Raw genomic sequence first — 22,864 nt, forward strand, 5'->3', positions numbered from 1 at the left:
GTGCTGGCATTGTAGGCTTGAGCCACCACGCCCAGCCTACATTCTGAATTTTTAAATTTTTTTGAGATGGAATTTCGTTCTTGTTGCCCAGGCTGGAGTGCAATGGCGCGGACTCCGCTCACTGCCTGCCCCTCCCGGGTTCAAGTGATTCTCCTGCCTCAGCCTCCCAAGTAGTTGGGATAACAGTTTCCCGCCACCATGCCCAGCTAATTTTTGTATTAGAGATGGGGTTTCACCATGTTGGCCAGGCTGGTCCCGAACTGATGTCAGGTGATCCACCCTCCTCAGCCTCCCAAAGTGCTGAGATTACCAGCATTACCAGCATGAGGCACTGCGCCTGGCCATTCTGAATTTTTAATTTTTAATTGTACATGTTACAAATTTACTTACCTATTTTGAAAAGATACCCATTTTTACTTACCTATTTTGAAAAGATACCCATATTTTGAAAAGATTACCATTTTCAGCTAAGAGTTATTTCTTCATAAAGTTTTCTGCATGTAAAAATTGAATTTTTTTTTTAACTTTTGTTTTTAGAGACAGGGTCTCACTTTATCACCCAGGCTTGAGTGCAGTGACACCATCACGGCTCAGTAGCCTTGACCTTTTGGGTTCAAGTGATCCCCCCACATCATCCTCTTGAGTAGCTGGGTCTATGAGTACATGCTACCATGCCCACAAAAAATGTAGAAATTAGTGAGACCATGCCTCACTGTTTTGCTTAGGCTGGTCTTGAGCTTTTATCCTCACATGATTCTCCTGCCTTGGCCTCCCAAAATGCTGAGATTACAGAAGTGAGTCATTGTGCCCAGCCTGAAATGTTTTCTTTGGGGTATTTAAACTTTTTTGTTAATATTGCCAAGGATCTGTGGAATGATAATTTTATCTATGAAGCCACTCTGGAAGTTTAAATTAAGACACCACTGTTTAAAAGTTTGTGACTACATTATTCATGTTGAGTTTATCCACATGAGTTTACGTTAATTTTAAGCTAATACCGTTAAATGTTATTTTTCTTTTTAACTTTAAGAACCCCCAGTCGGATCTTCAGGCCCAGGATAGATGCCATAGAATTGGTCAGACAAAGCCAGTTGTTGTTTATCGCCTGGTTACAGCAAATACTGTAGATCAGAAAATTGTGGAAAGAGCAGCTGCTAAAAGGAAACTGGAAAAGCTGATCATCCATAAAAGTAAATAACACTTACGTAGTGCTTTATTGTTTAAATTGTGCATTATGTGTTGTGGATTTTTGTAATTGTTTTTGTATTCTTTATGAAATGTTACAGCCTGGGCTGGGTGCTGTGTCTCACACCTGTAATCCCAGCACTTTGGGATGCCGAGGTGGGTGCATCACGAGGTCCGTTTAAGACACCGTTTAACTTTTTTACCCAGGTTGTTCTTGAACACCTGGACTCAAGTGTTCATCCTGCCTCAGCCTCTCCAAGTGTTGGGGTTATAGATGTGAGCCACTGTGCTCACATTTGTCAGTTTTTTAGTTAATTTTGTAGAAAATTTTGAAGGGATTTTTTTAATGCTGACATTTTTCAGTTGAGTTATTACATACATAAAGCAAAATGCACAGATATTAAATGTACCGGTTAATGAAGTTTGACCAGATGTATGTACTCATACGTAACTATCATCCAGATCAGGGTAGCATTTTCATCATCCAAGAAATTTTCTTTGTTCACCCTTTCCTGTAATTCCTACGCTCCCCTTAACATCACTAGGAAGCAACCGGTATTCTGATTTTTTTCACATTGTTGAGTCTTTTCTTTGTTTACCTGTTTCATTGAATATATTTTTTCAGAGTCATCTGTGTTGTTTTTAGTAGAATTTTTTTAAAAAATGGTGAATAGTTTGTTTTTTCCATTCTCTTGTTGGTCGACATTTAAATTGTTTCTAGATTCTGGTTATTATGAATAAGCTGGTCCTGTACAAGTCTTTGTGGACATACGCATTTCTTGGTCCTTCATCTTAGGGAGGGTGCGTATTTAACTACTGGAAACTACCAACCTTTTCCAAAGTGGATGTACCATTTTCCACTCCTACCAGAAAGCCTGAGAGTTTTATTTGCTTTTATTCTTTATCAACACTTGTTTTTTGCCATCCTTCTTTTATTTATTTATTTATTTATTTATTTATTTATATTATACTTTTTAAGTTCTAGGGTCCATGTGCATAACGTGCAGGTTTGTTACATATGTATGCTTGTGCCATGTTGGTGTGCTGCACCCATCAACTCGTCAGCACCCATCAATTCATCATTTATATCATGTATAACTCCCCAATGCAATCCCTCCCCCCTACCCCCTCCCCGTGATAGGCCCCAGTGTGTGATGTTCCCCTTCCCGAGTCCAAGTGATCTCATTGTTCAGTTCCCACCTATGAGTGAGAACATGTGGTGTTTGGTTTTCTGCTCTTGTGATGGTTTGCTAAGAATGATGGTTTCCAGCTGCATCCATGTCCCTACAAAGGACGCAAACTCATCCTTTTTTATGGCTGCATAGTATTCCATGGTGTATATGTGCCACATTTTCTTAATCCAGTCTGTAACAGATTGCCATCCTTCTTAATGCAAGCCATTGTGATTGGTTTGTAATACGTTATGTTGTAGTTTTAAAAGGAATTTTAATGTTTTTAATTTCTCATTTTTTTTAGATCATTTCAAAGGTGGTCAGTCTGGATTAAATCTGTCTAAGAATTTCTTAGATCCTAAGGAATTAATGGAATTATTAAAATCTAGAGATTATGAAAGGTGAGTTTTTAATTTTAGAAAGATTTAATTTGTAGCTTTGAATTATTCACATATACTTGAATATTTTGTTCTCTATAGGGAAATAAAAGGATCAAGAGAGAAGGTCATTAGTGATAAAGATCTAGAGTTGTTGTTAGATCGAAGTGATCTTATTGGTAAGTATCATGCTTTTTCTTAATGGAAGCTTCGAAACATACACACGATTAGCATAATATAATGAACCCCTTTTACAATTCATTCAGCCACACATATCTAGTTTTATTGTCATTTTTCTTCTCAGAGTATTAAAATCAAGTCTCAGACATAATGACATTTTGCCCATAAATGTCATTATCTTTAACTTTTTCCATAATTCAGATATTTTCTGTAAACTGGTAAATAAAACTTTTGTAAATATATTCAAGTTCCTGTCTTAGTTAAGAATACCAGTGCTTTGTTTTCGTATTTTTCATCATACCAGGAGGCACATTATGTCTGGGTTTCTTATTTCCAGTGAGCTAAGATTAATCAAGATAATATTACAAAATGTCTTGTCAGCCTTCATCCTTTATTTAATATGATGGTTTAGTTTAGTTTAGTTTAGTTCAGTTCAGTTTATTTTTGGAGATGGAGTCTTACTCTGTCGCCCAGGCTGGAGTGCACTGACACAGTCTCAGCTCACTGCAACCTCAGCCTCCTGGGTTCTAGCAATTCTCCTGCCTCAGCCTCCCCAGTAGCTAGTATTACAGTCGTCTGCCACCACCCCTGGCTAATGTTTGTATTTTTAGTAGAGGCAGGGTTTCGCCATGTTGACCAGGCTGATCTTGAACTCCTGACCTCAGGTGATCTGCCCACCTCAACCTCCCAAAGCACTGGGATTACAGACGTGAGCCACTGCGCCTAGCCTAACATGATTTTTAGTATCCTTTAAAAATGGTTGATTAGAACCATTATTAACTTAATCATTGCAAAGTGATGATTTTCTTGTTCTGTCATTCTTTTATTAGCTGGGTTATTTAAGAACTTTCCCTTACAGTTTTCCTGAGATAGAAGAGAGGCAGGATATATTGCTTCTTTTTTTCATCAGTTTTTAGAATACCACCTTATGATCAGACACCTACAGTGATGACCATGGATTATTTTGAAAACAAAACATTTTCTTATTCTCTGTGGCCTTTCTCTTCACTTTCTTGCTTAGTATCTTCTTAAGAGCAAAACTTTTATATTTTGATGAATTCCAGTTTTAACGAATTTTTTCTGTCACTCACAATTTTTGTGTCATGTCTAATTACTCTTTTCTTAATTCAGGGTGTTGATATTTTCTTTTAACAGTTTTATAGTTTTTGCTCTTACATTTAGGTCTATGATCTATTTTCAGTGAATTTTCATCTTTTTGCATGTCAATATCCATTTGTTAGAAGTTGTTCCTTTTTTTGTTGGATTGCCTTGTCATCCTTGATGAAAATCATTTGATCATAAATATAAGGTTTTACTTCTGTATTCTCAGTTCTGTTCCATTGATCTCTGTGGTATTCCTATGCCAGTATTGCACTGATTTAATTAAGGTAGCTTTATGGGAAGTGTACTTTCTCTGGTTTTGTTCTTTTTTAAGATAGTTTTAGATATTCTGGATTATTTGCATGTTTATTTGAATTTTAACTTTGAAATGGTTTAGGGAGAAATATGAGAAATACAGCATTATGGTCAAATCTTAAATATATTAAAAAACAACATTATATGAGGTATGTAAAGACTGTTTAACATCTCATAATATTAATACAATCCATATTAATTAAATAATGGAGAACTAGATGATCACCTAATTAGATACCAAAAACCAGCTTGCCATAACATCATAATCATCTTCATAATTTTTTTGGTTTGAGACAAGGTCTCATTCTGCCACGGAGGCTGGAGTTCAGTGATGTGATCATGGCTTACTGCAGCTTTAACCTGCTGGGGGCAGTCAACCCCTACACCTCAGCCTTCGGAGTTAATGGTACTGCAGGTGTAGTTACTACGCCCTGCTAATTCTGTTTTGTGTATTTTGTAGAGACGGGTTTGCCATGTTGCTCAAGATGGTCTCACTCTTGTGGGCTCAAGTGATCTGTCTCCCTCGGCCTCCTAAAGTGCTGTCATTATCGAAATTGCTTTTATTTGCAAGTTTTCTGGTTTGATTATCTTCATTGGAAGTCCAAGGGAATCCAGAATTTTTTAAAAGAGAATTTAAGAAGATTGCTTATTAATAATATGTGTAACAGCAGTAATTGTTTAATAATGAGGGTTTTTACAACAGCTACAAAACTACCATGCCTACAATTAAAGTTTAACAGTTTTTAACACGTTTATGTAAGGACAGAATTATGCAACATTGAAAGACATTAATAGAAAAACTGAGTGAACATACAGATTTAGCTGTATTTGTGGATATAAATGGTTACTACAAAGCATAAGTCAGTATTCCCCAAAACTAACTTACATTCTTTTTTGTTTTTTTTTTTGAGGTGGAGTCTCGCTCTGTCGCCCGGACTGGAGTGCAGTGGCCAGATCTCAGCTCACTGCAAGCTCCGCCTCCCGGGTTTACGCCATTCTCCTGCCTCAGTCTCCCGAGTTGCTGGACTACAGGCGCCCGCCACCTCGCCCGGCTAGTTTTTGTATTTTTAGTAGAGACGGGGTTTCACCGTGTTAGCCAGGATGGTCTCTATCTCCTGACCTCGTGATCTGCCCGTCTCGGCCTCCCAAAGTGCTGGGATTACAGGCTTGAGCCACCGCGCCCGGCCCTAACTTATATTCTTGAATTTTTCTTCTAATTAAAATCCTACAATGACGACTGGGTGCGGTGGCTCACGCCTGTAATCCTAGCACTTTGGGAGGCTGAGGCAGGTGGATTGCCTGAGCTCTAGAGTTCGAGACCAGCCTGGGCAACACGGTGAATCCCTGTCTCTACTAAAATAGAAAAAATTAGCCGGGCATGGAGGCATGTGCCTGTAATCCCAGCTACTCGGAAGGCTGAGGCAGGAGAATTGCTAGAACCTGGGAGGTGGAGGTTGCAGGGAATGGAGATTGTGCCACTGCACTCCAGCCTGGGTGACAGAGCAAGGCTCCGTCTCTTAAAAAAAAAAAAAATCCCAGAATGACTTTTTGTAAGACAGACTGTTGTTAAAATTTATATGAAAGAGTAGTAAAGGGCCAGAACCAAGACAGTTTTGAAAAATAAGGTATTCTATACTGGGTATAAAGTCTTACTAAAAATTAAAAAGTCATAATAATCAGATAGTAGAATTAGCACATGGTGTGATACATTGGCTAGAAGTACAATATGGTGAATCTAGAAAGACAACTTTCGTGAAAAGCTAGTAAGTGTCAAATGGAATTTCAAACCATTTATAGGAAATTCCTATTAATCAATAGATGATCTGGGGAAATAGTAATTAATAGGGGAAAAATTAACTTAGATTCTCCTCACCTCACAATGCACTTACAAACTTCAGATTGAGCAAATCCATGTGTTCAAAAGCTAAATATTTAAGGTAGAATTTTAACCAAAAAGATAGGAAAATATATTTATGATTTTAGAATTAGAAAATAATTCTTTATAATACAGAAATCACAAATTATATGATAGGTTTCATAGATTTTAATTACATTAATAGGAAAGACTACTATAAAACAGATGCCACCATAAAGAGATAAGAGACAAGCCACAAATAATATTTGCAACATATAACAAGTGTTTAGGATATGCAAGTAAATAAAAGTTGATAATAAAAATGGATAATATAAGAGCAGGCTGTTACCAAGAGAAAGAAAAATGTCTAATGAACATACAAGGATGATTAGAAATCAGTAATACAAATTAAAATCAGAGATTTCATTTCACAGCTGTCATGTTGATAAAAATGTAGGAGACTTCATATTGTCATTGATTCAAAATGTTTCTCAAGGTAAGCTTTTCATGCTGTGTTTTCAGCTTTTAAATGAACCATGAATGGGCCTCTTTTTAAAACATTTCTGAAAGCATGATTCAAATTGATATTGTTTATTGCTCTTTAAGTTGTTTATCTTACCTTAAATTCAGCAAAACAGATTTTGACTAGCAAACTGATGCTTTAGATTGCATGCTCCCAAGAGGCTGATTCTAGTTGTCGTATTAAGAATAGGATACCTTTTTGCTTTCACTGCTATTAAATCTTGGTGATTAAGGAAGAGAGTGCCCTATATTACTGTGAGTTTTGTAATTTTGGACAGATGACTCACTTCTCATAACGTTATATTGGATGTTTCTTTTACGATTTCTTCTTCTTATACTTCTAAAATGTACCTGTTTTAATATTTTTCCCTTAGATCAAATGAATGCTTCAGGACCAATTAAAGAGAAGATGGGGATTTTCAAGATACTAGAAAATTCTGAAGATTCCAGTCCTGAATGTTTGTTTTAAACTGGAGCTCAAAAATAGATTTTAAGTTTATGTTTACATCTAGTGATTTCCCTGTATTGGGTTTGGAATACTGATTGTCCACTTCACCTTCTTTATTATATCAGTTGACATGTAACTAGTACCATGCGTACTAAAATAGATGGTAATTTTCTGAGCCTTACCAAGAACAAAGGAGTACCCATATTAAGTTTAGATTTTCAGTTAATTTTGAGACTGAGTAGTATTCTTGGATATAGGCTGATGTGTACTTAACTACTTCCAGATTTATACAGTCTTCCTGTGGAAGTTTAGTAAATGTCTTTTTCCCTCCTTTCTTCTAGTAATGCAGTTCATGGGTACTTCAGTTATGAAGTAGACTTTTCATGGGGAGAGATTGGGATTATGCTGTCTATTGTTTAAGAAATTGTTTGATTTTAGAGTCTATTTCTGTGAGATAGTTTACCAAATAAATGTTCCTTATAAGATGATCTCATTAAATTATTTTTTCAGGAATAGCTTAGGTGCAATAATAGCAAAAGACTTGACTGTCGGTAGGATTTGATTATTTTGTTTTCTTGGTTTCATTCACTAGTACTATAGGAGTGTGTCATATAAAAGATTTAAAGTGGACGTTCTGTTAGCACAAGAGTAGTTTCTGAATGAAACTTTAGGGCGTTGACAAATGACTAGAAATTGGAAATGGTAGTATATCATGCAAAACAAGACAGATCCTGAAAATTTATAGTGGTTAACTAGAACCAAATAGAAGAGAACAGGCCTTAGGAGTATGTAAGTAATGCAAAATCCGTAATAGAACAGCATAAAGGCCAAAACGGGTACAATTTAGACCCTGTGTGAAAGGATATCAGGCAGTGAGGAAGAGAAATCCTGAATGTACCCTGGAGAGGGGACGTACTCCATGAGCCATACATTTCTGTGCTGGTGTTTATTTCATGGAAAAATATTGCTGTTGCCATCCATATTCAAATGTAGATCAGATGATCTGTTTAGGATAATGAAACTGTCACTTAAGAAAAACTTAAATTGTTTTTTTCCTGTGTCCTGTTTGCACAGGTCTTTTTTCTTTAAAATTTTTATTTCAGTAGTTTTGGGTTACAGGTGGAAAGTTTTGGTTATATGAATAAGTTCTTTGGTGGTGAAGAAAAACTTCAGATAGAACATTTGGTTAAATAAAAGACTATAGAGCAGGTTTATTTGTTTTGTAGGTGAAAATGTTAACCCATCACATAAGCATGCTGACCTAGGCTTGCTTGAAACTCGTGATCTTGTCCTTAGTGACCCAGTCTTTTCTGTTACATTGTCCTAAATGACTGATTTCATAGTTTTACTCTGTCATTGCATGTCTCATATCTTCTACCTCTCACTTTTCTCCCTATTGCCCTGAGAAAATAGACACAATCAGAAAAGAATCTTTAAAAGTTGTCACCATTGCATCTGTAAACCTAGCATCTGTGCCCACCTGTCCTTTATTATATACTTTTGTTAATGTGGGCTCCTAATGTTTGTCTTTTGTATTCTAAATTAATAATATGTGTCCTTGATATGGCTCTTTTCTTTTTTTCTTTTTTTTAAAGAGACTTCTGCTACGTTGCACAGACTTGATTTGAATTCCTGGTGTCAAGTTATCTTTCCTTCTCAGTGACTAGAGTTATGTGGACTACAGGCATGTGACACCATGCCCATCTTTATGTTGTGTATCTTATTTTTGTTTTGTTTTACTCTTGAAAAAGCTCAGTCTGAAAATCTGTCTTTTAATTCATGGGAATTTTTTAGAATGACTTCTTGGAGGCTTTTGTCTTTTGAATGTGTGGTCTCTTCTCTGCCTATAACTTTTTTTTCTTCTTTTTTTTTTTTATAAGACATGGTCTTGCTGTTGTCCAGGTTGGAGAGCAGTGGTGCAATCATAGCTCACTACATTCTTGAATATCTGGGCTCAAGCCATCTTCCCACCTCAGCTTTCAGAATATCTGGGGCTACAGGCATGTGCCACTGTGCCCAGATAATTAAAAAAAATTTGTAGAGACAGGGTCTTGCTATGTTGCTCCGGCTGTTTTTGAATTCCTGTCATCAAGAGGATCCTTCTATGTTTGCTTCCCAAAGCATTGGTATTATATGTATGAGCCACCACCACCAGCGCTTCTGCCTAGAACTTGTAGCAAACTTTCTTTCCCCCGTCTGCGTAGTCTGTTTCATTAAATGATTCTTCCCTTTTTTTAGTCTGTCTTTTGATGCTTCTTCAAATGCCTTGGGATCATTTACTGTTCCTCAAATTTAAGAGCTAGAAGAAATCTCTCTTAAGCTCCATGCATGAGGGTTCTCAACAGGTGGATTTTACTCCAGTGTGAATTCACTAGACCATTTATTTGAGGGTCACCGAATTATCAGTATACGTATATGAGAGATTATGTACATATATATCTGAGAGAAATTCTCTAATCACTTGTCCTGTGTGAGTATATGTACTTTACCAGTTTTCTTTTGGGGTGAGGAAGGAGGGACAGTATATTAGAGAGTTTACTATTCAAAATGTAGACTTCCTCAGTTTTCAGTAAAATACTGTACCCTGTTTATATCTGGATTCCCCTATTCCAGACATCCTCTGATTCACCCTTTTCAGGGAGTGAATTCATGACATTTTCAAATTCATGACATTTCTTCCATTGTGAGGGGGAGTGGTAATCACTTCACAGGGAGGTATGGTGCCAGTGTTTTTTAGTGAAAACCTCTATCTAACACTGAGACTTTCATTTCTCGTCTATTGAGTCAATTAACACTGATACATTTATTTTTCAGTTCCCAAAATCTTACTTTGCCATTGCTTCTATTTTATTGTCTGGGGGTGTTTAACACCTGTTTCATTTTTTACAGTCATTTTAGTTTCCAGATTTTAGTAAGGGATAGAGGGGAAGGAATAGATGGACTCATTTCATGACATAGAAACAAATACTCCCTCTCGTCTTACGTGAAAAATTTTTCTTAAACCAGGCCTTGTCTTTCAGAACCTGATCAAAGTTTAAAAAGTACTTTTTAGCTTTATTTATTTAATGAGTCACTATTCCATATTTTGAAGGTGTTAAGTGGTATGGTGAAGGTGGTACTTGAACATTTCCAAGCAAACGTGTGATGAAATCTTTCATCAATGTCTTAGCAATTGTATATGATTTTTTTAGTCTTAGCAATTTGAGGTAAGTTTTTGTGTTTTTGTTTTTTTGAGATGGAGTCTTGCTCTGTCGTCCAAGCTAGAGTGTAGTGGCGCGATCTCGGCTCACTGCAGCCTCCACCTCCCAGAGGGGTCCAGCGATTCTCCTGCCTCAGCCTCCTGGGTAGTTGGGATTACAGATGCATGCCACCACACCTGACTGATTTTTGTATTTTTAGTAGAGACAGGGTTTTGCCATCTTGGCCTGGCTGGTCCCGAACTCCTGATCTCAGGTGATCCGCCCGACTCTGCCTCCCATAGTGCTGTGATTATAGGCTTGAGCCACTGTGTGTGGCCTGAGGTAAGATTTTATAAGAAGCCTACAAAGCCCTACTTTTAACATTAAGAACATTAAGTGCTTCTGATAGTTTGAAGTTCTGTAGTCTTTATTTCAAAGAATTATTTCGTTCTGAATTTCTATTTAAATTAGTCTAGAATATGTTTATAAATTTATTTACATTTGGTTGAAATATATTTTTAAAACTTATTTCTGAGCTTATGTCCACAGGTTCCAGTGTGAGGATAAACGAGGTCTAAAGATGGAATTAACTTGTTCATAATTTTTCCTGTTGTCCTTTTTAGAAATCCTAGGTATTCTTAGGCTAATGAATCTATAGATTGGCCCTGCAAGCATGTCACTGGATTTTTTTATGTCTTCTTGAGTCTTAGCACTTTAAATTCCTCTATATCCTTCACTGTCTTTCTTACAGCACCCTAAAAGAGTAGCATGTGAACTATTGCTCTTCTCTAAGGTATTTTAGGACATTTTAAAAATAATATATGATTGGTTCTCTTCATGCTAAATACTCTCTACCACAGCTCATACAATTAAAGTGGTCAAAGGTCTCTTTCATTTGTTTTCCGTTTAAAAAGAAATGTTATTTGTAAAATAGTATAGTCATAACACAAATATGGCAGTTTTTTAGTGTTTTTTTCTTTTTCTTTTTTTGTGAGACAACTTCTCGCTGTCATCCAGGCAGTAGTGTGATTGTAATTCACTGCAGTCTCCAACTCCTGGGCTCGAGGGATACTCCCACTGAGCCTCCTGAGCAGCTGGGACTGCAAACGTGTGCCAGTACCTGGCTAATTTTTAAATTTTTTTGTAGAGCTTAGGTTTTTTTTTTTTTTTAAAGTTGCACAAACTGTTGTCCAGGCGGCTCCAACTTTTGGCCTCTCAATTGCATAAGCTACCACACCCAGCCCACAGTTTTCTTTCAGTACAATACAAAACTCTTGTCAGCGCTTGTTTGATTTACACTGTCTGTATCCACCTTTTTTTTTTTTTTTTTTTTTTTTTTTTGAGATGGAGTTTCTCTCTTGTTGCCCAGGCTGGAGTGCAATGGTGTGATCTTGGCTCACTGCAATCCCCACCTCACAGGTTCAAGCGATTTTCCTGCCTTCGTCTTCTGAGTAGGTGGGATTACTGGCATGTGCCACCACGCCCGACGAATTTTGTATTTTTAATTAGGACGAGGTTTCTCCATGTTGATCAGGCTGGTCTCGAACTCCTGACCTCAGGTGATCCACCCACCTCAGCCTTCCAAAGTGCTGGGATCACAGGCATGAGCCACTGCGCCCAGCATATATCCACCGCTTTACCGTTCACATTAGCATTTCATAAGCTTCTGTTTGCCTTCTTAGTTAATAACCCCATCCCACGGTGAATCACTTTAGTAATCCGTATTACCATGGATTAGTTCTGCATAGCAAAAACTATGATAGGTGTGTTAAATAATGAAGTTTGGGGAATGTTAATAAGACGATTTCTCTTAGTATAGATGAAATACGTGGTAAGAGAATCCCTGGTGAGATCGTATCAGTTACATGTATATCTTGCCTCTCTTAAGTCTCTACTATTTATTACTAGACTTGAGTTAGGATTTGGGAGTGCCACTGAACACTAAAATTATTCTGTCTTGGTATTTGAATGGTATGAGAAAAAAATCCATTTTAATATTTTATCAAGTTGAGATGTCTCACGTGAATAGTTAGTGCTGAGAATCAGACACAGGCACATTTGGGAGCATGGGGTGGCAAGAAGCTTTGCTTTGTCCTGTTCATGTTGTACTCATACTTGTTTTTACATTTTTCATTAATGTCTCTTCGTACTAGCACTAGGGCACAGGAGAAGCTGTACTGGAATATTACACTGCTCAGTATGAGACAGGTTTAATCTTTTCTTGGGGTACAAGATTGGAAAATTGAGTTCTGAGCAGACCTGAAGAGAGGTCTGCAACTCTGATTAAATTCATCATTGATTAATTCGTTATTGTTTGGAATTGGCGTTTTAGCTGTGTTCCTCACTCAGATACGTGCATTGATAGCTGCTTGCTAATTTGGTCTTAGCTCACATTTCACCTAGAATGTATGATCTCCCTCTCCCCCACTGTTGCTAATCTGTCTGCCTCATAATTTCCATGAGATTGAGCATCTTGTCTGTTTTGTCACCACTATATAATAGCATGTTGGAAACAAAGCAGTAATAAAGCTAGAAAAACCAAGCGAATACACTGGCTTTAAAAAAATACTGTATCCTAGAATTAAAAAAATAAATGAGGCTGGGCCCGGTAGCACCTGTAATCCCAGCAGTTTGGGAGGCTGAGGCGGGTGTATCACGTGGCCGAGATCGTGCCACTGCACTCCAGTCGAGCAACAGAGCGAGACCTTGTTTCTTACTTTTAAAAAAAGACCTCATTGGGATAGTTTATTAACTGTTAAACAGAAAACTTAAGAAATTCCCCACACATGTATGCATTATAGAGCAAATAAGAACATCAAAGACAATCTTCCAAATCTTTCAGAGAAAGGTCACCTACAAAGGAACATCGATCAGATAATAGATTTTTTGTTTTGTTTTCAGATGGAGTTCCGCTCTTGTTGCCCATACTGGAGTGCCGTGGCGTGATCTTGGCTCATTGCAATCTCCGCCTCCCAGGTTCAAGCAGTTCTGCAGCCTCAGCCTCCGAGTAGCTGGGATTACAGGCGCCCACTACCATGCCCAGAATTTTTGTATTTTAATTAGTAGAGACGGGGTTTTGCCATGTTGGCCAGACTGGCCTCAAACGTCACCTCAGGTGATCTGCCCGTCTGGGGCCTTCCAAAGTGGTGTGATTACAGGGCGTGAGCCACTGCACCTGGCTGATAGCAGACGTTTTAATAGTAAGATAAAAAGTAAAATTTCCGGCCGGGCGCGGTGGCTCAAGCCTGTAATCCCAGCACTTTGGGAGGCCGAGACGGGCGGATCACGAGGTCAGGAGATCGAGACCATCCTGGCTAATATGGTGAAACCCTGTCTTAAAAATACAAAAAACTAGCCGGGCGACGAGGCGGGCGCCTGTAGTCCCAGCTACTCGGGAGGCTGAGGCAGGAGAATGGCGTAAACCCAGGAGGTGGAGCTTGCAGTGAGCTGAGATCCTGCCACTGCACTCCAGCCTGGGTGGCAGAGCAAGACTCCGTCTCAAAAAAAAAAAAAAAAAAAGTAAAATTTCCAATGTGTTGAAGGAAGAAAATTACAGCCTAGAACTTTATCTTCATGTACATTATTTAAGTGTGAGGGAATAGTTTCAGTGACATTATGTCACTGAAGACCTTAGAAGATTCTCTCGCTAAAGAAGATAAAGTGACTGACAAAACATGTATTTCTCTGAGTAATTAGAAGTGTTCTTTTCTGGCTGTACTAAAGAGACTTTAATGATTTCTTCATGTTTTTATACTCTTAGTTTATAATATTGCATAGTAGCTGAGGCCTGGCTCTAACAATTATTAATTGTTCTGCAAGTGCGGGCAGTAATAGTTAATCCTGCCTCAAGGATGTGGGGTTTCTATGGGTTAATGCACAAAAGGACATTTATTAAATTTAGTCATAATCATCTTAAAGACATGGTAAATTAAAGAGTGTACATAAAGTACTTCATGTAATGTCTGCCACTTAATGTTCAGTAAGTCAAAGAGACCACCACCACTACATTTTACTTTTATTAGTAATTAATAGTAATAATAATTAGTAATTCAGTGATAATAGGTATATTACCAAAGAAAGTAAGCAGAGCCAAAATTCAAACCATAGAATCATTTTACTTTGCTTTTATTCCACCTCAAACACTAATCTCCAGTCCTTGGATAAAGGCATTATTTCTCTGAAGGGGAAAGGTATCCTCTTTTTTTTTTTTGAGACGGAGTCTGGCTCTGTCACCCAGGCTGGAGTGCGGTGGCCGGATCTCAGCTCACTGCAAGCTCCGCCTCCCAGGTTCACGCCATTCTCCTGCCTCCGCCTCCCAAGTAGCTGGGACTACAGGCGCCCGCCTCGTCGCCCGGCTAGTTTTTTGTATTCTTTAGTAGAGACAGGGTTTCACCATATTAGCCAGGATGGTCTCGATCTCCTGACCTTGTAATCCGCCCGTCTCGGCCTCCCAAAGTGCTGGGATTACAGACTTGAGCCACCGCGCCCGGCCAGGTATCCTCTTTTTGCCCAAGTCACACTTGTCTCATTTCTTATACTGTAAACATGTGGTTCCAATTCTCAGTTATTTTCCTGACTTGTAGGACCCAAAAAGAAATTAGGCTTGAGAAATTTTAAGTGAAGAGAACAATTCCAGTTAAGAGTGATTGGATCTTCCTAAAAGCTGACAATGGACTGAAAATTTTGAGGGGAGGGAAGGAAGACCTGTTGTGGCATGTAATAAGAAGAAGACCTGGATTTTAGTTACTGCTTTGTCTGATGTCCCAACTTGGGTAAGGCAGCATATATAAATGTCAGTTTCTTCGAATCTGTGATGAAGCTGATAATCCATGCCCAGCTTCCTTTTTATGTCTCTTGCCTATCAAGGTACAGTATGTGAAGATACATTGCAGATTATTTCATGCATTGCTTCAGGGGATGATTAAACCATCCTTTATTACAGCCAGAGTCTAGTCTAAGGGAAGAAGGTCATTCTTTATACCAGTGAAGGATCCATCCAAACCAGTATGTGGAGGCATAGTCATAATTGAAAATTGATTATGTTCATTATCTGTAAAACAGGTAAATAATATTAATCATCAGGTGGTTGTGAGGATTAAGTGATACATGTAAAAAAAAGAAAGCTTTGGATAGTACCTATTATAAGAAACTCAGTGTTGCTACAATGTATGTATTATAATGGAATTTAAATTTGCGCTAACCAAGTGTCACAGGCAGAAAGAAAGGAAGTTAATGTATCTCTTGATCACCATCATGATGTGGTCTGGAAACCTCAAGATCCTTTTCAGAGAATATGCGAGATCAAAATTTTCATACTGGCACTATGATGCTATTTGCCTTTTCCTCATTTTCACAAGTGAACAGTGGAGTTTTCCAGAAGCTACATAATGTCATGACATCACTGATGGGTGATAGAATGTGTGCTTGTATATTCAGAAACTTTCAGCTCCAATTTCTTCGATCAATATAATCCTCATAAATAAAAGTTACTTGAGGACCTCAGACATTTTTAAAAATGTAAAGGGGGTGTGGTCAGGCTCAGTGGCTCATGACTGTGATCCCAGCAGTTTGGAAGGTTGAGGCGAATGGATCACTTGAGGCCAGGAGTTTGAAACCAGCCTGGTCAACATGGTGAAACCCCATCTCCACTAAAACATTTTCTGGGTGTGGTGGCACACATGCCTGTAATCCCAGCTGCTTTGGTGGCTGAGGCACGAGAATCGCTTGAACCCAGAAGACAGGTTGCAGTGAGCCAAGATTGTACCACTGCACTCTATCCTGGGCCACAGTGAGACTGTCAAAAAATAAAGGTGTACGGAGATTGTGTATTTGACAACTTAGTATGTAGGATGTGCTGCCTCTAATGTTCCATGCTGTTAGTTTTCACTCACTACTGTGTTTTGAAGATTTGTTCATATTGCTCTGTGTACATTTAATCCTATAGTGTGTAGCCACCACATTTAACTTACTTACAGAAGTATGCAAGAATTTCTCTGGTAAATTTCACTAAGTACTTACGGGTGTCTTTTCAGAACGATTGTATGAGTTTACACCCCTACCAGCAGGACTGAGCACCCATTTCCTCACATCCTTGCCAGTACTTAATTTGACTTTCTAATTTTTACCATTCTCGTAATGTGGCATATTGTTCAATTTTGCATTTCTTCCATTTTATTTTTTTGCATCTCTGCTTTTCTTTTGGTCAGTTTTGCCAGTTCTGCCTATTATATTAATCTCCCAGAATCAGCTTTTAGTTTTGTTAAATCTCTGACATGGTTCGTTGATTTCTGCTTTCATCTTAAACATTTCTTCATTGTTAATTTGTGTTTCGTCTAAAATAAGCAACATCTTAAATACTTGATTTGCTTTTGATGTTTATTCTCTAATAAGATACTTAAAGATATAATTTTTTCCCTAAATGCTCTATTAGACTTTTAAGTTTTGACTGGTAGTGTTTTCATTGTTGTTTAATTTTGTGTTTTTTAACTTGTTTCATGATTTCCTTTTAATCGAAGGGTTTCTTAGATATTTAGTTTGCTGGTATATTCTTTTAAAATTGTCTCATTGCTTTCTTTCTATATTGGATAATTGTCAGAGAACATAATTTGCGTGATGTTAACTTTTTGTAGTATATTGTTGCATCTTTGTGGCCTAGTACATGGTTAACTTAGTGAATGCTTCCATTTGTACTTGAAAAGTATATTTTCTGGTTATTGAGGGTGAATTTCTCTGTTTTCCTGTTTAATAAATATATAGCTATATATTTGCTTATGTTTTGACTGCTCAGTTAGTTATTTTCTGAGAAATATGTGCTAAAGGCTCCATATTTCTGTACACAACTGATATTTGCTTATTTCAAGGTCTTTTTTAGTAATGGGTGACGTACAGAGAAAGTAGAGCTGGATCACCTATCACTTGGGTCAAACCCTCTGTCTTTATAAACAGTTGCTCATGTGCAGGTGGACGCATCATTGAAGCTTTTCTTTCTTTGGGCACCAGAGTCATGGATAGATTCAGGCCCCAAAGGACCCCTCGGTACTTCCTGGGACCTTGGGCTCTGTCCTGAACTTCTGTGTCCTGAAATCTTGCTTGAGTCTTGAGTCATGGGACTCAAGTCCTGGAGGTCCCCTCCCCAGACAACCTCCAGTTCCTGACATCATAGGAGACCATCACTCCCTCCAGCCCTCAGTAAGTGCATTTTCAGTGTACAGTTACATGACTTTTGACAATTTTTAATATCTATTAACTACTTGTAATTTTACTTATCTATAAAATGTCTTTATATATCTATAAGCTACCTATAATTTATATTTACTTATGTATATATGTTTATATAACGACTGACAAAACCTAGATACAGATCATTTCTGTTATCCCCAGTTGTTTCCTTGTGTTGTAACCTAGTCAATCCCTGCCCTACCTTCAACTTCAGGAGCAACCACTGATGGGATTCTTTTACTCCAGTATAGATCAGTGATTCTCAGTTGGGTGATTTTGTCCTCCTGAGGACATTTGTCAAGATCAGGAGACATTTGGTTGTTAAAACTGTAGAGTGCTGTTGTAATCCAGTGGGTAGATGCTAAACGTAAAGCACAAGACAACCCCTCACAACAATGATGCAGTCCAACAGGGTGGTTTGAGGTCACAGAAAGGTGTGAACACAAGGAGGTGGCGATCACGGAGGCCACCTTCAAGTCTGTCTGCCACGTACTGCATTCTCTGTCTCCTTTCTTTCAGAGATTCTAACTTTAGATCTTTTGAATATATCTCATTCACTACTTTAGTCTTCTCATTATTTTTTTTTTTCTCTGTGCTCAGTTTGAGATTTTTGACCTGTTTTCTAATCTCATATATAACTGGAAATTATGTAATCTTCCAGTTTGTTGGTAAAATCCATTCAGTGGGTTCTTAATTTCAGATGTTTCATTGTTCACTTCTAGAATGCTTATTTAATTCCTGGTAATATTACCAGCTGAAATTGTTTATCTTTTAATTGCTTTTCTCTTTTTTTAAATAACATATTACTCATGAGGGGTGGGTGTCTTCAATCCCATCAGGGTTATTGGGTTCGGACTAGGTTGAAATCTTGGTAAAACTCCGTTCACCTCTAGTTTATCTCTTTTTTTTTTTTTTTTTGAGACGGAGTCTCACTCTGTCCCCCAGGCTGGAGTGCAGTGGCGCGATCTGGGCTCACTGCGAGCTCCATCTCCCGGATTCACATCATTCTCCTGCCTCAGCTTCCTAAGTAGCTGGGACTACAGGCGCCCGCCACCACGCCCGGCTAATTTTTTGTAGTTTTTAGTAGAGAGGTGGTTTCACCATGTTAGCCAGGATGGTCTTGATCTCCTGACCTTGTGATCCGCCCACCTTGGCCTCCCAAAGTGCTGGGATTGCAGTTGTAAGCCATCGCGCCTGGCCTAGTTTATCTCTTTTCTATGAGCATGTTTCTCCGTGGCTTTTGATTTATAGTCTTGTGAGTCTCTGGCTCCTTATCCCTGAAGGACTAATTTAGTTTTGCCATTTAGAGGTTTTGATCTAATTGGCTCTTGAGCCTTGGGTTCCCCTGCGTCTTCAAAATCTGGCAAGTGTCTTGAGGTGGAGGATTCTTAGTAGAATCTTGTTTTCTAAGTAATTTGAGATTATGGGAAATTTCACTCTTTTTAGAGGCCACCAGTCTACCCACCTTTTCATTTGTAGCCACAGAATTCAGCAAATGTCCTGTGGAGAAAACTGTATGTATTAGGAATTTGTCAAAGTTTAAATGTGTCATGCCAGACTCAGAAGCAGCCAAAAACCCTGCTGATCTTTTTTTCTCTTCTAGAGATCCTTTGTCTGGACCAATCCTGCCTGATCTACACACAAACACACACACGCATGCACGCACATGCACATGTTCAAACTTACTCAGATCGTTTATATCATTTCTTATGTGAACTGCTTGATTTTGAGGGAAGTTTTAAAAATATTTTATCTTGATTATGGATTTACAGAATTTCTATTTTGTCGGTTTTTTGCTTTTCGTATGTTGAAGCCATGCTGTCAGATGCTTTAAGGCACACAATTGTTATATAATTTAATTGACAAAACAGTCTTTATCCTTAGTTCTCTCTCTCAGGCCTTGTTAATGTTATTCATTTTAATTTGCTTAATAGTAATAGTGTTATCCCGTTTTCACTTGTTTAGTTTTTATCAGAAATATATTTTTTCATTTCTTAATTTTCAGTACTTTAGTTCCATCCCTTATAAACAGCATTATTTTAGTTTTAACCAGAAGATTTATAGATTTCTCATGACTTATATTTTCACTCTTTTGTGGCTCAGTTTTTCCTTCTGTTGGAGTTCTATGAGATTTTTTTCTTCATCTCCTCTAATCACTGCTATTACCAACTAAGATTATTTTGATTGGGAGAGCCTCAACTCAGGCTGGTGTAAAAAACAGGGAAATTTCAGTCCTTACTCTAGGCAGGGATAATAAAATAAAAACAATAGGATTGGAGGCTCACACCTGTAATACCAACACTTCAGGAGGCCGAGTCGGGCGGGTCACTTGAGGTCAAAAGTTCAAAACCAGCCTGGCCAACATGGTGAAACCCCATCCCTACTAAAAATACAAAAATTAGGCCAGGCATGGTGGCTCACGCCGGTAATCCCAGTACTTTGGGAGACCGAGGTGGGTGGATCATCTGAGGTCAGGAGTTCAAGACCAACCTGGGCAACATGACGAAACCCTGTCTCTACTAAAAATACAAAAATTAGCTGGGCATGGTGGCGGGTACCTGTAGTCCCAGCTATTCGGGAAGCTGAGGCAGGAGAATCTCTTGATCCCAGGAGGTGGAGGTTGCAGTGAGCCAAGATCGCGCCACTGCCCCCCAGCCTGGGCGACAGAGCGAGACTCTGTCTCAAAAAATAAAAATTAGCTGTGCTTGCTGGTGCATGCCTATATTCCCAGCTACTTGGGAGGCTAAGGCAGGAGAATCGAACCCAGGGTTTGGAAGTTGCAGTGAACCGAGATCGCGTCACTGCCCTCCAGCCTGGGCGACAGAGCTAGACTCTCTCAAAAAAAAAAAAAGGATACTTTACTACTTCACATAATAGTGTTACAGTAGCCATGTGGCTCAGATACGTTCCATAGTGGTAAGAAATCTCTACACCTCACCTTCTTTGTCTAGAGGTATTCAACCCCCATACGTGGTTTTCTTTTCCCCTTTCTCCTGCTTACTAACCAGGCCCCAGAACAATTCCTATTGGCCCAAATATGTTACTGGTGGCGAATCCATACGGTTCTGCAGCAACCTTAATTCTTGCCTCTTCAGAAGAAGTAATTTGACTGAGGGGCACAAGGCAAAAGAAGACACCGATGCAAATATTAGAGGAAGAGTGAGTTTATTACAAAGTTTTAGAGCAGGAAATGAAAGGAAGTACACTTGGAAGAGGGCCAAGTGAATATCTTGGAGGTCAAGTGCACTGTTTTGACCTTGGACTTAGGGTTTTATATGCTGGTCTACATCTGGCATCTTGCATCCCTTTTCTGGTGGAATGCCCCTGAAAGGTAATATACCAGTTAAACTCTGCCATTTTGCCTGTTAATGTGCGTGCTTGAGGTTACTTGCCCAGCTCCTGAGATCTTAACAGGAAGCTGCTGATCACTAGTCTCAGGTGTTTCCTATATGTTGGGAGACTACCTTTCCCTGGTGCTGGCTGTGACCAATTTTTATTTTATGGAGACAGTTAACCACCTGATAATTACCTGGTGGTCACCTGACTTTCCTGGTGGGATGTGGGGGGAATGCGCTCCTGCCCCAGTTATGCCTGTCTAGCTACCTACTGTAACAATAGGAAGTCTACCATTCTGGAAAACAGTATGGCGATTCCTCAAGGATCTAGAACTAGAAATACCATGTGACCCAGCCATCCCATTACTGGGTATATACCCAAAGGATTATAAATCATGCTGCTATAAAGACACATGCACATGTATGTTCATTGCGGCACTATTCACAATAGCAAAGAGTTGGAATCAACCCAAATATCCATCAGTGACAGACTGGATTAAGAAAATATGGCATATATACACCATGGAATACTATGCAGCCATAAAAAAGGATGAGTTCGTGTCCTTTGTAGGGACATGGATGCAGCTGGAAACCATCATTCTCAGCAAACTTTCGCAAGAACAGAAAACCAAACACCGCATGTTCTCTCTCATAGGTGGGAATTGAACAATGAGATCACTTGGACTCTGGAAGGGGAACATCACACACCGGGGCCTATCATGTAGAGGGGGGAGGGGGGAGGGATGGCATTGGGAGTCATACTTGATGTAAATGACAAGTTGATGGGTGCTGACGAGTTGATGGGTGCAACACACCAACATGGCACAAGTATACATATGTAACAAACCTGCACATTGTGCATATGTACCCTAGAACTTAAAGTATAATATAAAAAAAAAAATAGGAAGTCTACATTTGGACATGCTTCAGAGCGGGTTGACTCTTTGGTTCAGTGATGTCATGCGGATGTTTCTAGCTCTCATCATCCTCTCATCATGCTGTTCAGTAGCAGCTCCATTCTCATACTGGTAGCAAGTGTTTCCAGGCATCACACCCAGAAACAACCACATGAAGAGAGAATACCTTTTTGGTGCTCTCCTAAGAACAAGATAACGCCCTTAAAACTTGCCATGAATGTTCCCATCGTGAATCCTTGTGTCAAATTCCTGAGGCAATCTCCGGCAATATATGCAAAGTTATGTTTTGCTGTTCCCTGGATGTAGGGGTTGGATCAGCTTCCACTAGGGTGTATTTAGCTGCCTGGGGAAATGGGTGGGTAACTGAGTTACGTTGGTATTACTCTGTTAGGAAGAAAAAAGTAGGTAGGGGTGAATGTTGAATAAGCCAGGAATAGTGTCCCCTACAAATGTTCAAGGATTTTCCTTTCATTTATTCATTCTTCAAAATAAATTATTGTTGTTATTTTTGAGAGAGGGTCTCACTGTTGACCAGGCTAGAGTTCAGTAGTACAAACATAGCACACTATAGCCTCAATCTCCTTGCCTCATATGATCCTCCTGTCTCAGCCTCCAAAGTAGCTGGGACCACAGGTGTGTGTCACCAGACCCAACTAATTTATTTATTTTTAAATTTTTGTAGAGACAGGGTCTTGCCATGTTGCCCAGGCTAAGAAATTCTACTGAAGAGATTAAGTAGTCTTCTTGGTTCTTTGCTGGAAAACAAAAATTCCATAAACAAAATTTTGCTTTATGAAAGATGGAATGGTTTTATGACATAAGTTGGTATACTAGTAATTTAATATTTTTATTATGAATCTAGTCATTGTTTGGCATCAGGGCACATCACCCCAAAGTCTCTTATGACGGTAGGAGACCATAATATACCACCGCGAAATATGCCTCTTTGATGAATTATTTTGAACTGCTTATTTTAAGAAACTGCAGATGCAGGAGTAGTTCTGAAAAGGTGCCCATTTGTAAGATAAATTTACACAGCAAATCTCCACTTTAAGTGCCA

At 38.7% G+C, this 22,864-nt stretch overlaps 1 protein-coding gene and 1 long non-coding RNA gene across 3 annotated transcripts in view; both read left to right on the forward strand.

Moving 5' to 3' along the window:
• HELLS (helicase, lymphoid specific) overlaps positions 1-9,189 on the forward strand; it is a 59,487-nt gene extending 50,298 nt beyond the window's left edge. For both annotated transcript variants that reach the window (XM_033225109.1, XM_033225099.1), the window contains 4 exons: positions 1,031-1,190; positions 2,662-2,758; positions 2,837-2,913; positions 7,082-9,189. In XM_033225109.1, coding sequence (XP_033081000.1) covers positions 1,031-1,190; positions 2,662-2,758; positions 2,837-2,913; positions 7,082-7,176 — 429 coding nt within the window. In that variant the 3' untranslated portion in view covers positions 7,177-9,189. The remainder of the gene's footprint in view (positions 1-1,030; positions 1,191-2,661; positions 2,759-2,836; positions 2,914-7,081) is intronic.
• Positions 9,190-13,849: 4,660 nt separating this feature from the next.
• On the forward strand, positions 13,850-17,095 carry LOC117092012. Its single transcript, XR_004440599.1, has 2 exons — positions 13,850-14,524; positions 14,829-17,095. It is a non-coding gene; the product is annotated as an uncharacterized LOC117092012 (long non-coding RNA).
• The last annotated feature ends 5,769 nt before the right edge of the window (positions 17,096-22,864 follow it).

This window comes from Trachypithecus francoisi, unplaced genomic scaffold, assembly GCF_009764315.1.
Source record: "Trachypithecus francoisi isolate TF-2019V2 unplaced genomic scaffold, Tfra_2.0 Contig01436, whole genome shotgun sequence".
Lineage (NCBI taxonomy): Eukaryota > Metazoa > Chordata > Mammalia > Primates > Cercopithecidae > Trachypithecus > Trachypithecus francoisi.